Source organism: Anthonomus grandis, chromosome 3 (assembly GCF_022605725.1).
Source record: "Anthonomus grandis grandis chromosome 3, icAntGran1.3, whole genome shotgun sequence".
Taxonomy (NCBI): domain Eukaryota; kingdom Metazoa; phylum Arthropoda; class Insecta; order Coleoptera; family Curculionidae; genus Anthonomus; species Anthonomus grandis.
The window spans coordinates 26,492,081-26,510,620 of record NC_065548.1 but is presented as its reverse complement, the minus strand read 5'-3'; the positions used below and the strand labels follow the sequence as shown (position 1 = coordinate 26,510,620).

Here is an 18,540-nt window from a genome sequence, read left to right as displayed (position 1 = left end):
GTGCTCAAGGTGGCCGCCATTTTGTTGGATACAGAGCCTGCAGCGTAATGTTAAATTGTCGTGAATTTTCTGAATAACTTCACCCCTATCTTTAATTTCGCCTGCAGCTACTGCAATGCGAGCCAAAAGATCATATTCATCTGGCACAGGGGTAGAATAAATAAGTTGGTCCAAATGACCCCACAAATAAAAATCACAGGGATTTAAATCGGGGGAGCGCGCTGGCCAAGCCACTGGGCCTCCCCTCTCAATCCGACGTCTAGGATATCTTTGGTTCAAATATTCCCTGACAACGCGACCATAGTGTGCCGGACAACCATCATGTTGAAGCCACATTATTTGCCGAACATCCAATGGCACATCTTCTAAAAGTTTAGGCAGTACATCTCAAAGAAAAATCAAATAATTCCCTGCAATGAGACGTCTTGGCAAAATGTACAGACCAATCAAGTTCTCCCCTACAATGCCTGCCCAAACATTCACAGAGAATTTTTGTTGGTAGCCACGGATAAATTTAGCATGAGGGTTTTCATCAGCCCAGACATGATTGTTTCTTGGGTTGAAATGTCCCTCTCGGCAAAACGTTGATTCGTCACTAAACAAAATAGCTTGGCGAATGTCTGGGTGTTCAGCGCCTTGTTGAAGATACCAAGTGGCAAACGCGAACCTATTAGCATAGTCTTGGGGCAACAGATGCGGAACCTTTTGTTTTTTAAATGGATAAAGGTGGTTATCATGCAAAACTTTCCAAACCAACGTTTGGCTTATCCTCAGGTGATCAGCAATTTTTCGGGTACTTGTATTTGGATCCTCTTCAATATTGTGAAGTATTTCCTCCTCAACATTATCACGAATAGGTCTTGCACGAACTCTTATGCCTGGGTTTACCTAAAACAAAAAGTACATGTTAATTTTTTGTTTTTATTTTTTTTAAGTAGGTACTTACTTGTAATTGTCCTCTCTCACGTAGACTCCTGTCGACCTTAAGAAAAAATCTTCTCTCTGGGACCATTCGATTGGGAAAACGTCCAGCATAAATCGCGCGAGCCAATGCAGCATTTCCTCTGGATTCACCAAGGGTTAAATGCATATCTGCCAATTCATTCTACGTAAATCGCTCCATAACATTCAAAATAAAGCAACGGCAGAACAACTACCTTGTTTAAATTAATCAGGAAGATGACGTTATAACAAAGTTTTGATTCGTATGTCAAAAATATCCTAGCAACCGTCAAAGCTATTAGTTATTTTGTTATCATGTCCCTCTTTGCAATTTGCGTGGCATTGAGTTAGCGGATATGCACACTCGGCGAATCCGATGAGTTCGTGCGAGACCAAATACAAGTACCCGAAAAATTGCTGGACACCAACTTTATCCAATTAAAAAACAAAAGGTTCTGCATCTGTTGACCCATCTTCAACAAGGGGCTAAACACCCAGACATTTGCCAAGCTTTTGGTTGTGGTGGCCTGCATGGTTTCTTAGCCAGCGAGATCCCCTAATTGAAATCTTTGTAATCTTATTTGTTGGGTCAGTTTCATCTACTTATTTACTTGACACCAGTTAAAAAATCATGCGGCTCGCATTGTCAGTAGCTGCAGGCGAAATTAAAGATAGGGGTGAAGTTATTCAGAAAATTCACGACAATTTAACATTATGCTGCAGGCTCTGTATCCAACAAAATGGCGGCCACTTTGAGCACCTTTTAAATTAATTATTAATTATTATTATTTAGTATTTTTTAACGTTATCCAATAATTTTTTTTCCTTAGTTTTTATTAAAGTTATTTATTTTTAAAATCTGATAAAATGGTGCCTTTTGGGAAAAAGATGCAGGGTACCTTTTATTCTGTTAAATAAACCAAGGATTCTTAAAATTTTTGATTATCAGTGGCGTACTATTTTTTTTATTAAAAAATTACTCTAATGCCTATCTGATCTACACCACTGGTTGAAACTAAAACATTTACTTTTTACATTTAAAGCATCTTTATTAGGTAGCCTTATTGAGAAAATTTGACACCGATATCTTAAACAGTCAAAAAACTAAAAATTAATTTCTTAATTTTTTTAAAAACTTTAACCCCCTGTATTTTGCTTCTGAGGCATTTCCGACCCATCGTGTCTTATATCAAAAGTTATATTTGAACGTCCCCTATCATCCCCCAAAAGCATGACCTTCTTATAAAAATCACCCTGTATATATAAAATATATATATGTGCATATAATTTACGTTTTACTGGGTATACCCAATTTCGGATAAAATGAACGGATTTGAATGATTTTTCAGGGTCCGACATTATCCGAACATTACTTTATATCGTTACATTTGAGGTTTTTGAAATAACTTGTCGAATAGAGTAAATCCCAAGTCAATGCCGCCTTCTATCGGATTTTAGCAGAATCTATCAGTAGTATTTTTTGATATAAAAATAAAGCACTAAAGAGACTTATAACCAAAACTTATTCCAAAAGAATCAGCCCACTCAGAGCCGACTTTCAGCTGTTTTTCTCATCCAAGCTAAGAACTCGCAAGGTTTTTGGAAAAAATTGAATTCACCAATGAACTTAAAATATTTTCCAGCATTTTTTTTGCCCGTTTTTATAACAAAATGTTTTGTTTGAAGTTTCTACGATTATTAGTTTCTGAGATACAGCCGCTTACCTCGCTTAAGTGGCCACCTGGTACATGAAAAATTTGAAAGTAGGCTTTCCTATTGTCTTCCAAATAACCAAAATCATTTTTAACATTTAATTAAATAATAATAAAAAATTTTAAAGTAATGTTTTTATTTATTTCATTTCCTCGATAAACAGGGAAGAATTTTCTGAGAGGTGGCTTTCTATGGTATCATTGGAAAGCATTTATCAAGAGCTTAAAGACGATGTATCACTCGAACCTTCTTTCTGTTTAAGATTTTAGGGGTGTATCTCACCCTGTTCAAGGAGTTGCAGACAAGAGTATGATGATATATTAAAAGTCTGTGCGGCCTATTATTCCTTATATAGACATTGTAATTTATTTTTTTAGTGATACAATAAATAAATACAAATTTTAGAACGATAGTAGATAATAATAATAAATTTATAGAGAAACTAAAAACAAACTGGTATGAAACTGAAAAAATAAAAAAATAAGAAGGAATTTAAGGGTATTTATTAGAAACTAGTAAGTAGTTGGCAAAAAAGTTGACTAACAGGAGAACTTAAAATGAAAAGAGAATCAGAGAGCTGTAATTCTAATAAAAAAAATTAAAATAATTATTCTACACTGAAACTATAAGAATCAACTCAGGGGCGGATCCACAAGGGGGAGAACTCTCCCCTAGTTTGTACTGTACTCAACCCCTAAGCGAGGGCGACATTCACCCTGATCTTTTAAATGGGAAGGGGTGTGTTGTGATACATCTTTTAAAAAGGAATTCAATTTTCTTTACAATAGCCAAGCAATGGAATTCTAAACATTTTACTGGATACTTTATTTTAGGTATGTGAGTAAAAAATTGTTTTTAAACTATCAAAAATCAGTTAACACTCCGACTTTTTTTTAGTAAACAAGTTGATGTGAATTAGTTATTTCTGTGCTTTTCTTTCGATTCGATACAAATGATTTATTCTATTGTGGAGCGAGTGGAAATTATTGAATTATACTTTATAAACAATCAATTTGCCAGACTAACAGCAACTTTGTTTATTAAGAAACATGCAGATAAACACGTACATCATGGTTACATCCTAGAGTTAGTGGCAAAATTTCGGGAAACTGGTTCGATGGCAAATAAAAAATGGAATATTGAAAATAAAATGAGAAATGAGGCAGAATCGACTTCTACGGTGTTCTCAGTAAAGTTAGTATGAACTCTACATTAAGTATCAGAAAACTTTTTCATGTAACGGGAGTCTCGCGAGCCATTGCACAGAAAATTCTAAAACATAATAAATGGCACCCATATAAAATTCAACTTCTTCACGAATTAAATGAAGATGATAATGACCGCTCTTTCCAGTTTTGTGAAATAATGTGCGAACTAATTTCAAATAATTCCAACTATCTTTTGTGTTATCTTGTCTTCTTGCAATGGCTTCTGCTCCTTTCAGGCAATTTGCCAGCTCATTCGGGTGATTCGGGAAAATCGTAGGGGTATGTATCCTGTTCCCCAAATTCAACACAAAAAATAAAACGATAACTTTCATAAAAGTAAATTTTTCATTGCACGTTGTCATCATCCGGCCTGGCTAGTAGGAAAAGGTCTTGGAAAAGGATACGAGGAGTTGTAAAGGACAAAGAACTACCACATGTTGACTGGGTGAAGGATGACACGGAAGTGCCCAACTAGCTTTTAAATGTTTGCTTCTCAGACGAATGTTCATTTCTTCTCAATAGCACTTTCAATCGTCATAATTGTCGGTACTGGTCCGACATGAATCCAAGTATCTACCATGAAGTTCATACTCAACACCCTCATAAATTAAACGTTTAGGTTGGTATTTTTGGTAATCACATAATTGGACCATTTTTCTTACCGGGAAATTTAAATGGAGATACGTACTTAGACCTTTTGGAGAATGCGAAACGTTAACCCAGTATTGATTGAAATTATGGAAAACGATCACGCTTCCATGAAGAAAATTTGATATTTCAGCAAGACGGATCATTATGCATTACCAGTATGGCAGTTTCTGGATGAAACGTTTTCTGGTAGATGGATTGGGAAAAGGGGTGCTATCGAATGGCCCACGAGATCACTCGATTTATCTCCTCTTGATTTCTTTCTGTTGGGACATCTAAAATCAGTTAAAAGATTTACGGAACTGCATCATTCATGAATGCCAGCAAATAACACCCGATATTCTTCACAATATCCGAGAACACTTTACTGAACAGTACTGTACTATTTATTGTATGGAGGTAAACGGCGGGCATTTTCAACATTTAATAAGATAATGCCTAAGTACTAATCAATAAAATCACATTAGATTACATTAGATTACTCTGGAACCCGCAGCTTAAATTTATAAAATAAAGCGCTATTATAAAGAAAATTGAATGTCTTTTTAAAAAATGTATCACAACACACCCCTTTCCATTGAAAAAATAAGGGTGAATATCGCCCTCGCTAAGGGGTTGAAGTTGTTGGGTAAAAAATTTAAACAAAAAATCGTTTTTGTTAAATCAAAAATGTTGTTATTAGAATAAAAAGATCTTTGAAACAACCACTTGACCCCCACTACTATTTAAGGTTTTGAGGGTGGTTGCAACCGTCGCCAAGGAATTGATGTTAAGTGGTTGAAAGTATTAAAAAAAATTGTCCTCTTATATATATCAACAAGTCCGAGGTTTTTTTAAAATTCTAAAAAAAGGCTAACCTAGCTGGACTGTTTCCGATTGGCCACCTTGTATATAAATGAATGACAATAAATATTCACGGTCAATAATCAGTTAGTGAGTGACTAAAATACCATTTAATAACATCACAAGTTAACAATAATTAATTTATATGAATATTCGATTTTAGAACCACAATAAATCCAGGCAACAATTTTATTGTGCAGTTTGATTAAGAGAACGGAACGAGGTAAATAAATAAAAATTAAGTAGAATGATTTTTGACAAAATTCTGTAGCGGTAATTTTAAGAAACTAATAGATAGAGATTTCGGTTTTGCTGAAAGAGAAACAATAAAGAAGAAGGAAAAATGCTAAAACCAAAAAAAACTTTAATTATCCTATAAATACAAATAGAATGATAACACTAACAAGAAAAAGAAATAATAAAATCAATAACAGAAAATGTTTTTTTAATCATCGAATATTATTATTAATACCTTTGACTGATAAGTTTTACTACTTGATAGTTTTTTTATTACATAAAAGCATCCCTACGAAGGATAACCAAACTTCTACAATTTCTAGCAATTGATGAGCAAGTGGAAGAAATTGTCTGAGTAGTAACTTGACGGAAACGATGCCAGTTTCAGCGGCCCTTAAAATCTTGAAATAAAGTTTTAGGGATTAATAAGTGAAAAGTTTCTTTAACCATTATTTAGAAAAATATCATCATCAGAAAAGAAAAACTTAACAAGATTTCGCCATAAATAAAGAACATTTCAATGACAATTATCTACCCGAAAACTGCAAACAAAGTTTAAATTGATCGACTCGTATATTTAAAGCAATTCTTTGAAAAGCTGGAAATATAGGAAAGGAAATATTCCTACATATTTATAACCTAAGTATTGAGGTAATAAAATATTGAGCATGGCTATATGGTACACCAACAGCGTTGATTAAAGAGGCGATTCCCTTTTCAATCAACGCCAACAGCCTTATTTCGCACATAAAATAAAGAAGCAGTAAGTGTGTAGACTTCTAGTTATTGTATTAGTGCTGATAGATATGCTATTCAGTGAATATTATTTATTAATCCTAAATTAAGAATTCCACGGCTTTTATAACCCATAACCAATTTTATTTTATAACTTTCGTGTAATCGTTCTAAATACAACCCTATATTCTACACGCCTGATTGATTGATAACAGTGAAAATTAATCCAATTAAACATAGACAAGGGCTACAGTCTATTTACTCTTTGTCTCTATAATACTAATAATTTCAAGTGATAAATCGATAAACTTTGCCGGCATTAGGGCACCATATTACAGACAAATTAAGGGTTGAAACTACCTTTGCAGACAAATCTGATTATAATTATCGAAGTTGCGAAGCCATTAAACTTTGATTGGAGCTAGAAATTACCACTAAACTCATTATAAATAGCCTCTTGATAATCTAGATTGTTTGTGCGAGTATTAAGTATATATTTCAACGAAATTTAATTCCGTACATATAAATGAATTGAAATTATGTTTTTACATCTTTCAATAAAATTATGTTATTATGTAGCTATGATGGAAAGTAGCCCTACAAGATAACATATCATTTTCCTTTATTGGATGAAATATATATGAAGTATCTAGTTGACGTGTTTACATATTGTGTGTGTTATTATAGGAAACCATATTGTGTTTCGTGTTTATTTGCGTGTATCATGTTATTGAATTTATGGACAAGCTGTGACGTAATTAATTTGTATTATATCTAATTTATATAAATTGCTAAAGATGTACTAAATATTTTAGTGAATATTTTTTTTACAAATTTTTAATTTTTTTTCGTTCCTCATATACTATTTCAAGCATAAGTCTATTCGTCTTCAATCATATTTTGTTAACGTAAATTATTTAATACATAGGGGAAATATAATATTAATTTATAATAAACAAACTGATATTTTACATTAAGGAAATATAATTAACTATTATTTTTATTAGATATTTTGTATATAGCGGACAGTGAGTAACAAAATAGAATTTAGCATATGCTTACAAGTTTTTTAAGGCAACTTTTCAGGTCAAGAGAATTTTCAAGACAATTTTGTGCTTAATTTACAATTTTTTTTCAACTCTTATTAACTTTTTTTAATGAATGGCATAGTAATAAGATATATAAATAAAACATTTATTTTATAGCAAATCTCTCTACTTCATTCATAAATCAAAGAAAGAACTATAGTTATAGGATCATTACTCTTTACAGAAATGTTGTATAATGTATGTACTTTAATTTCTTTTAAATTTATCTATAAAAAAGGTATAAAAATATTTAAAATGAAGTTTAACCTATCATTTGATTATTCAAATTTAACGAAATTTGTGCGTTAAAAACGCGTTAAATCCAACGACAATAACTTTTAAATAATTTACAAGCAAAAATATAGTTTTTAACGACTTTTTCAAATTAAAATGTGTATTATGTTTTCTATGCATTTTACTATTCTTATAATGTGTTCTTCCTTTGCATTTCAACTGTAGACCTCTTTATTTATTTTGAAATTTAAGCCAATATTAATTTTCCGTTATTTTTTTAGATTATTGGAAACCAATTTTTTTAAAATATTTTATATGGAATTATTTTTCTATACTCTGGAAATAGTATTAGTAATAAGTTTACACTTATTGAATTATGCAAGGTGTCCGGAAGGTAGGTGCAATACTTAGACGATAATAGCTGACCTAATTTCGAACATTTTAAACCAAATATGTATACGTTAAAACCTGTTTGTAAATTTGTTCTTGCAACTTTTTAATTTTTTCCAATAGGTACACAAATTTTAGGCTTAATTATTAATCGGCAACACAGCGGTTTTAATTATATTAATCTCGATATTTGATGATCTTTTCGTTGTATTTTCCTTGGAGGTTGTTGTTATTAGGTATAGCAACGTCAATCAGCGTGGTTCTCCTTAGTCGCTTATCCACCAGGATAAGATCTGGTCTATTGTTAACAGTTCTTTGGTCGGTGAGAACAGTTCGGTCCCAGTACAATTTATACTCGCCATTCTCAAGAACTGGCTCTGGAGTATAATTGTAATATGGAACTTTGTCCGTCCTCAAGAGGTTCAGTTTAACTGCAAGTTCTTGGTGCAGTATTTTTCCCACGCAGTCATGACGTGCCTTATACTCAGTTTGGGCAAACGTTTGACATCCTCCCGTTATGTGTTGGATGGATTCTGTCACTGGGCATCCATATCGACATTTGTCACTCTGTACTGAAGGATTCGAAATAATACACTTCAAGTAGTTTCTAGTTGGAATAACTTGGTCTTGTATGGCCAAGAGGAAACCTTCCGTTTCGGGAAACAGTTGTCCTGAAGCTAACCAGTAGTTCGACGCGTTGGTGTCGACATGTCCCTGGCTAACCTCGTTGACGTGTCTCCCGTGCAGTGGTTTTTGTGCCCATGATCGCAGTTTTTCTTCATCAGTGACGTGGTGACTTTCGATTTCGGGATTCTTCAGCTTCAGAGGTGTAGAGTCATCGACCTCGCACATAGCACGGTGCAGAGCGGACGATCTAGCCTTTTCATGAAAGAAATTTCTCAGAACTGTATCGAGATTATATAATTGTGGAAATAAAATAAAATGCCTTGATACTTTTTAAAAATACGCCTAGTTTCTGCCCATAATTTTAAGTTCATTCAGTGAATCGTTCAATTATTCCTGACATGTCTGGCCAATTCTCCGAGTTAGGCCTCTATTGTAGAGCATCTTATTGTGGGGTCTTTATATATTTTAATGTTTAATAAAACACAATTTATTTTTCAGGCTCAAAATGTGACCCGCTATTTTCAATACACGCACGGGATCTATTTCTTACTTCGGTGGTGGTCCTCTTTTCTTTCATTCGGTCTAATGTCTAATTGATTCTGCCAACCAACTCTTCTTAAGTATTTTATATTTCCTCGTTCTTACCTCTGTTGTGTATCCAAGTTCCTTTATCTGCACCCAAAAGATGAAGGTTCTACCGATCCAAACCTCTGAAAACCAATCGTCCAAGTAATTCCTGACAGCCAAGATCCAATGTACTGGACAACCATAATGTTAAAGATTAATAGGTTTGCTCGTTCCAAGAGTCCAGCTTTCTCTAGAATGCTGAGAATAGGATTTTACAGGTAAATAGTAAGCTCTATCTAAATATTCTGGTAGATAATGTGACCCAATAAGAGTTCTTCACACGATAAAAAATTTGCTTTGAAATTAATTTTGTTTTTTCCAATGTAGATTTGTGCCCATATAATCTCTTTCATGGAAGTTAGTAATAGCCTCCCTTGCAAATCTGTGTACAAAATAATTTTTGAAAACAACAGGTCTATGTCCATATTAAAAGAAAAGCGGCAAAACTGAATTCTTTTTGTAGGATCTTCTTCTTGTAAGTTCTGCACTCCCGTACCATAAAAGTGATACTTTTTATACTTGTACATAGTCGCCTAATTCTTCTATCTAGAAAGGTGGTGACGCTTGGCGGAGGATTCGCGATTAAAGTTTCCAGTTTGCTCGACATTCTCTACATCATAACCAAAGTGGATACCTCGTACTTGGTTATTACCAATGCCAAATTAGGTTTAGAAAAAACATTTTTAGTAAGGTGACGAAAGGTGTTTTGAAACATCCGAAAGTTTACTATTCTCCTATCTGTATAACGCTCCTGGTACAAGCGCCGCACCGAAGCTCCATTAGCCGACAGCTCGTCCACACGTGAAGACAATGTTGGAATTGGTAAATCCATCAAAAAAAAGTATTTTTATCAACTCTAGAATTAATAATACAATATACAGGGTGTTTGGCGGAGGGTTAGCCAAACTTGGTGGACATATAGATAGGCTCAGATAGAAGACGTTTTCTTAATAAACTTGTGTTCTGAAAGTCTCGGGTTTTTTTATATCATTGATTTTGTGTTATTTTCAGGATTTTCAAAAAATTATGCCTTTTGACATCTTTAAATTTTTTCAGCATATTTTTCACGTTTTTTTACATTTGTATTTAGTCTGTAATGTATCCTGAATCTAAAAAAATCAATATCAAGTACAAATAATACCGAAATAATTCGTTTTGAGCTCAAGAAGTTAATACAAGTAGCAAAAAAAGTTCTGAAAGGTAACTTTAACTTCGCAAAAAAAAAACTAAAATCTATCTGAAGAGCCAATGGTAATACGCGAGAAGCACAAAGAATTTATGAGGAGCAATACCCCAATAGGCGTGTATCCCACCACAACACTTTTGCTAACACTTTTCGTCGATTAAGGGAAACAGGCAATCTAAATTTTCAAGAACCGGGGATCAATCGGAGGCAGTATTATGTTGCTGTAGATGAAAACGTAATTCGCGCATTCGATGAGGATCCCACCACTAGTACAAGGAAAGTAGCTACAGATCTGAACATTTCTACATGTAAAGCATGGTCAGTTGTGAAGGCAGAAGGAAGGCATCCTTTCCATTACACCCCAGTGCAAGGTAATTTCATACTACATCAACAACTTAATTCCGCAATTTTTACTGGCATCGTAATATTCTATTCTAGGTCTTCTACAAGCCGACTATGAGCGACGGGTACAATTTTGCCGCTTTTTGCTTCACGCAGATGTTGAAAATGGACACTTTTTAAAAAGCATCTTAAGGACAGATGAATCAACATTTACACGTGCGGGGATATTTAACCAAGATAATTTACATTATTGGGAAAACAAAAATGTAAATCCGCATTTGACCAGAGCCAAGTCTTTCCAAACAAGATTCAGTGTTAATGTTTGGGCAGGTGTGATTGGGGGACACCTCATCTGTCCACACTACTTGCCGAGAAACCTCAACGGGGATAATTACTTACATGTTTTACAAAATGATCTCCCACAATTATTGGCTGATTTACCCATATTTAATGAAGACAGGCCAATCGTCTTCCAGAATGACGGGTGTCCTGCACACTATCGGGTCGCCATTAGAGAATTTCTGGACAATACTTTTCCCAATTCGTGGATCGGAAGAGCAGGTCCCATCGCATGGCCTCCACGGTCTCCTGATTTAACTCCTCTCCATTTTTACGTATGGGGACGTGCGAAAGAACTCGTGTACGAGGTGGAAATTGACAATCTAGACCACTTAATTCAAAGAATCAATGCCGCTTTTCTAACCGTCAGAGAAGAGATGCGACTTCGCCTTACGACAGTAGAAATGCGACGGCGATGTAGGGCATGTATAAGAGCCAGGGGATCGCAGTTTCAACAAAATTTGTAATTTTGAAATAAATACATAAAATTTAAAAAATATTTTTTTTTACTTTATTTTCCTTTAAAGTCATGAATTGTGGCAAGTTAGTCGGCTTTGTGTTACACATCGTATATCATTGAAAAGAGTATTAACTGGAGATGTTTTTAAAACTACCTGAACATCTTGATAGATTTTAGTTTTTTTTTTGCGTTACTTGTATTAACTTTTTGAGCTCAAAACGAATTATTTCGGTATTATTTGTACTTGATATTGATTTTTTTAGATTCAGGATACATTACAGACTAAACACAAATGTAAAAAAAACGTGGAAAATATGCTGAAAAAATTTAAAGATGTCAAAAGGCATATTTTTTGAAAATCCTGAAAATAACACAAAATCAATGATATAAAAAAACCCGAGACTTTTAGAACACAAGTTTATTAAGAACATATCTTCTATCTGAGCCTATCTATATGCCCACCAAGTTTGGCTAACCCTCCGCCAAACACCCTGTATAATAATTTTGTTTAATTCAATTATTTTTTACGTTTTAATGTTTTTATTTTTATTCTCAGTTGATACAGATTCAAATTCAAAAAACATTTCTTTGCCAAATAAAAAAACTTGCATATGTTTGGCTTAAATATTCGAAATTAGCTCAGCTATTATTGCACCTACCTTCCGAAAACACTGTTAATTATTAAAAAAATTAAGTATTTTCGAAATATTGTTATGTCTTACCGAATATAAGCTTGGTTTTTAAAAGCATTTTTTTTTTATCAAAAGATTGTTTTCTGAGACAATATTGATAATTTATTATTTATTATTATAATTTTTTTCATATTTTTTAACTGTAAGTAATAAACTATAACTATTAAAATCGAAAAGAAGTTTATAAGAGTTTTATTTCATATAACCACAATTCTTTTATATTATTCCAAACTTGAAAATAAAATTAATAATACTTGAAGGTTAAAAAAAAAAGATAATTTTAAAAATCCGCAACGATGGTTATTTAAAATCGTAAAACTTTTTAATAAAATATATATATTCGATTGTAATTATATAGCAATTAAAGTTTAATTTTCTAAAAAAATATTTAAGCTGCCATAAATAAATTGATCAAAATCTACCTTATTTTTAAACAGTTTAAAGATAGGTTGCATATATTTAAAAAAAAAATATTTTATTTATAAATATACTAAAAAACGCAAACAGATACCTCAAAAACCACATTATTATTAAACTCACCATTATTTTCTTTATATCTAAATAATTTGATTGTTTTACAGTCAATTTATCTTCAGTGTAAAACTGTAAATACTTCTTTTGTATGAAACGTGAAAATATCGACCTTAGAGGATTACATATTGAAAATGCAAAAATTGTGATAATACAGACGAACTGAGAAATAATGAACTTAAAGGATCCAAAAAGAATTTCAGCATAAGAAAGAGTTTGTAGACCAACTAACTGTTTATGAACTCAAATATGCACTAGTTACTTACTAATAAATAAAAATAAATTAATAATTAAAAAAGTAAACTTCTTATTGAAACAAGTAATGTAATCTGTAACTTTAACAATATATTCTAAAAGTTACGTATCTGTAACAAAAAATAATAGTAATATATTGAAGGTACAATAAAAGGATGAAACCAAAGATGTCAAGTAAATCAAAAGATTAAGAGAAAAATGTGAGTAGAACTAGAAGTAATAACGCCTAACTAACTAAAGCTTAGTCAACCATATAAGCAAAATTGGGACACATTTTACTGTTGTAACTCCGTCATTGAAGGAAAACCAGATTAAAGGAATAGAAGTGGATAATAAAAGGGATTAAAACATTGTGGTAAAATAAATCTGTAGTATTATGGCAGTATTATTTAAAATGATCTTAAATCAAAATAAATTCGTAGATCTCGGACTATACATGTCAAATTTAATATTATTTTTGAAGTTTTATTAATATTGTTATTGGGTTTATAATGATTATGGATTTATACATTATAAGATTGTATTGGAAATTTATATTTTCCTAAATTTAGTGGCGAACATAATGCAAAGGACTGATAGCATATAAGCCTAAATGTATAATTTCATTAGAAAAAATCAAAAATATAAATATGAAAAATATATGTTTAAAATCATAGAATGTGCAAAAATATGCAACATTATAATGACTTGAAAAATTTTAAAAGGGGAAATAGATGATAATGCAATTTGATCATAGAGCTTATTATAAGTCCGATCGATATAGTTTATTTAAATTGTCAGAGATAATAAGAAAAATGTAATCTCAGTAAATATGTCATCTGGGGAAGGAATATATGAAATAGAAGTGGAAAGATATCATTAGGAATAGTGCACCACATGAAATCAAAGAACAGAAAAGAGGGGAATTATATTGATAATAAATGGCATAAGGTCAAAATATCAAAATCTATTGAACAATCAATATCTGTCGTATTAAAATATCCGTGTCGGGTACTATATCATCTTTGTGGAATATTTTTCGGACTACTTAATTTAAATTAGTGAGTTTAAGGATATAAATAATATGGCTGGTGATTTCAATTCACTTTACGAAACCCTCATATTATACACCTATTACTTGTTTGGATTCATCCAGCTTATTTTCAATCTTTCAAAGCTCAAAAAGGCTCTTTTCTCTATGAGTAACCTTTTTGATTAGGCGTTTGCTTTAGATATTACGATTAAATGATTGTCAGATTAAATAAAATGTAATTTCCCGCCTTAATTTGGCCGCGCCTTTCTACCATTTTGATTGGTTCAATTAGGCACGTCAAACTGTCAAGTTAGTTACAACAGTTTCCGTTGCCAAGCGAAAGGACGCTAGCTGACTTGTCAGAAGAATTTCTATCAGTTTGTATGCAACCACCACTTCTCTATATATTTTTGTTCTGTGGTGTAAATGATTAGTTGAATGCGCCATCCACTGCATGAAGAAGTGTTCCTCGCACGTTGTTTAACTACTGTAATTTTACGTACAGATCGTTTGAAACAACCATGAATAAAAATAATACTATACAGTTTTTGGAATCCAAGAGAACAAGATTACAGAAACAATAATGTACGTTTAGCGGCTCTCAAATCTAATATTTAAGAAATGTGTTTGACGTTAACAGTTGAAGAGCTTAAAGTGAAGATATAAAATATACGAACCACATATAATAGAGAGGCTAGTAAGGTAGCTAAGTCAAAGAAGAGTGGTGCGGATTCGGATGATCTATACAGATCTCAACCAATTTGATCGCTTTTTGAAGCCAGTGATAAAAGAAAGAAACAGTAAAGATAACATGGTAACTATTATTATTATTTATTAAACAAGTATTTCCGTTAATGTTTTATAACATCATGTAAACAGGGTCATTTTTATGATTAAACGTACAGCCTCGCGTACAGCATTTACACAATCATTCTATCTTGTCATGGAACTTTTCCAGGCCTGACAAAATAGTCAGCAAATCTATCGCGCAGATCTTTCGCATTTAGTGAATAGTTGTTAGAAGACAACGGTGTCGTTATTTCGACTGCTCCTTTTGCAGGAATGCTTCTCCAACTTCCCGCCCACATTGTTCCTAAACTAAAGTCCTCTTTATCAATTAATCCAGAATTATTCATGTTTATGTGGTTAGTCCGAAGCCAGTTATGCAGCGCGCAGGTCGCTTTAATAATAGAATCGGTTTTATCCAATGAAACAGATATCGGTTTTATGTATACTCTGAATCGGAAAGCTATTATGCCAAAGGCATTCTCTACGATTCGGCGTGCTCCTGATAGTCTGTAATTACTGTGGTGGATTTTGTAATAAGACGTCAATAGCCCCACAGCAAAATAGGAAATTGCCAACGATCTAACAAATCTTTCTATATTTATACTCTTATTAGTTTTTGATTACAGGTAAAAGAAAGCGAAGATTCAGCGGTGAACAGAAACAGCGACACGTCTTCATATTTTTATGAACTGGTAGAAGAATCTAACTCTGAGCATGTACAAAAGAAAACAAAATTGTATCCAAAGAAAAAATCAAAATGGGCCCAAAGAATGGACCCACCTATTTTAGAAGCAGTCAGTAAATCAGAAGCATTGGCTAAAAATATCCGTCAAGATTAATTTGATACATTCGGACTACATGTGGCAAGCCAATTACGTAGTTTGCATTAGCAAATGCTATTATTTGTCAAAATTTTATCAATAACTATCTGTCACAAGAACGAATGAAAATCTTAAATGCACATCTTTCAATTTTTAGATCTACGAGCTCACTCTCAGAATATGCACAATATAGTTCTGAACCCGAAACCAAGCTTCCACTTTTCGAAGCCAACACAATACCTCGACTCCCGAAGCTTCCACCTCTGAAAATTATCTCGAATACGAAGAAGACTATTTTGCCAGCTGTTTCCGAACACAAGAAAATACTGTGCAACAATCCGAAGTAAGCGACAATATTCTATCTCAAGCTGTTACATCATGCTTAGATGAAAATATTTTGAAAAATTTATAAATATACCGTTTAAAAATTAATTACGAGTTTCACTTAACATATTGTAATGCTGCAAAACATATATGGCATCTAAAACTTCTTTCAAATATAAGGAAATCGTGCATTCTGGAACTCCAAATGACTTTGCAAAACTTAAGTAGCTTACCAGTAGTCAAGAACATTAATGTTATTTCTAATTTAATTTTCGGAGAAAGCGCTTTACGCATATTGGTATGACATTTTTGTATAAGTGGAGTAACCATATGCAGTAAAGTATTAAACTGATCTGTAGTAATTCTTAATCGTTTTCTAAAATAATCAGGATCTTCTAATCTCCATTCCACTAGTAAAGTATCCGAAGCACCCAAGACCTTACGTCGAGAAATCTATCCACGTACCCAAAATTTACGTTTTCTTCTTTCAATTTGTGTCTTCCTCTCTCTTTGTTCTTCAAGAAATTCATGAATAATTAAATAACTAACTATTTCAATTCCCACACAACCACCTATTCTGCTCAACATTTTCGAAGGAAATGACCAAGTTGCATGCAATTTTAGTCACTTATGTAAATGGACTAGCGATGCGGCAGGGTGAGGCGATTTGTTAAGTGACTAGCCGCACGGCGAAAACCGACCGGTGTAAGCATACTTTTAGACTAAACTAAAAGTTATTTGTTTTTAAAATAATACTAGAACAAATTACTTTTAAAATAAATTCTGTGATAATTAAATGCGAATATTAACAAAACAAATATTAACAAAAAAATTAAGAGTAAGAAATAATAAAATAACACTAAAAAATGACAAATCGTTTATGTTATAATATTTATTTATAAATAAAAAAAAAGACATAAACTTACCGAAGAACTCTCATCACACCCCAAGATACCATAATAATCTTCCCTGTCGTTCTTCTTATAATTCAAAATATCCGCGACGCTCGTCATTTTCAACCACAAAATTCCTGATAAAAAAGAGAATAGATAAAGCAGCACTTAATACGTCGCTCCACCTGTATCGCACAGAAACCTCTCCCGTAATGCTCCCAGAGTAAAACCGGGATGCCGGGATTTTAGACCGAAGAGCGGGATAGAAAATCGGTTAAATTCAACGCGCCGTTTCACAGGATAATAAAAATACCAGCATTTATTTTGCGTTGTTCTTACATTTTACAACACTGCTAATAAAACCAGTCTCACGATAAGTGAAAGTCAAATGATGATGTAATTATATCAGACTTGACCACTCGGAATTCCCATTATTTTAGTTCTGTAAATGTTCATAATATTTTTATTTTTTTTTCGAACATAGAGGGCGCCTGCGCGATCGCTGAGAATCAATTAATGGAAATCAAGGGGTTTCGTCGCTTGAACTGTGGCCTTTGAACAAATTATTTTATTCTTGAAAAGCTGGATTTACACGTTATATTTATGGGTTTATCATAAGGTCATTTAAAATTTAAAATCTTACCTTAAAAGAAATAAAGTTGCTTTTTGGGCCAAACAAAATGAAGGAAGTTTAAAAAAAAAGATGTTGTTAAATATGTTTTTAAATACCACTCTTTTTAGTGTTTTTTCAGGTAGTACCAAAATATCTACGAACTTTTTAAAGAAAATTACTATAATTATTATATTACTTTACTTAAAATTGTATTTTTTATATAATCATCATTAAACATAAATAGATAGATAGATAGGTCTTTATTTTTCAGTAATAGTGCAAAGAAAAACAAAAGGAAAAAAATTAAATAAATCATGTAATAAATCATAATAAACAAAATATATAATTATTATTAAACAAAGAAGAGCTAAAAAAATGCTGAAGATCAGGTGTGCAAGGGAACGTTTAAAATAGTTGTTTTATGTTTGAGGATTCTAAAGCACTGATTATGTCGTAAATAATTAACATTTGGTCGTATAATCTTTTTATGTCAATAACCAGGCTTTTGATTTTCAACAATTTTGTGAAAAAGGCAGGCAAAATGTAACTGTCTTCGTCTTATCATGTTTAGCCACTTAATAATCGGAGAATTTTGGACAATATTTTATTATTTTTTCTTTATCAATCAAATCCAAGCACTAAAGCAGTCAAGAAGCATTTTTTTTTTTTGAAATCTAAATCTTGCCTAGCCTAATATATGACCCAAAGATATGCCAAGTTATGCCAGTTTAATGCAATTACTTATATAGGGTTTATATTTTAAAAAGCTATCAAATGTAGATCAATTTTTTTTTGTTTTATTCATAATGTACCTAGAAATCAAAACGTCATGCTTAGTAGAGTTACCAGTAGTTGCGTATGACTAAATTTCTCGGTATTTTATGACATTTATACCTTATGGGTTTTTTAGTATTTGTAGTATATTGTTTTTCATTCTTTTTATTTGTTTTTCCTTTCTTTTATCATGATGAAAGTTACTTTATGGTGCCCA

The 18,540-nt window shown here is 32.4% G+C and overlaps 1 protein-coding gene across 2 annotated transcripts in view; it reads right to left on the bottom strand.

Annotated features, from left to right (window-relative positions):
- Positions 1-17,344, bottom strand: part of LOC126734711 (J domain-containing protein) — a 37,831-nt gene extending 20,487 nt beyond the window's left edge. The window contains exon 1 of one of the 2 annotated variants that reach the window (XM_050438429.1): positions 16,970-17,344. In XM_050438429.1, coding sequence (XP_050294386.1) covers positions 16,970-17,056 — 87 coding nt within the window. In that variant the 5' untranslated portion in view covers positions 17,057-17,344. The remainder of the gene's footprint in view (positions 1-16,969) is intronic. The other variant, XM_050438430.1, reaches the window with a different exon arrangement.
- Between the last annotated feature and the right edge of the window lie 1,196 nt (positions 17,345-18,540).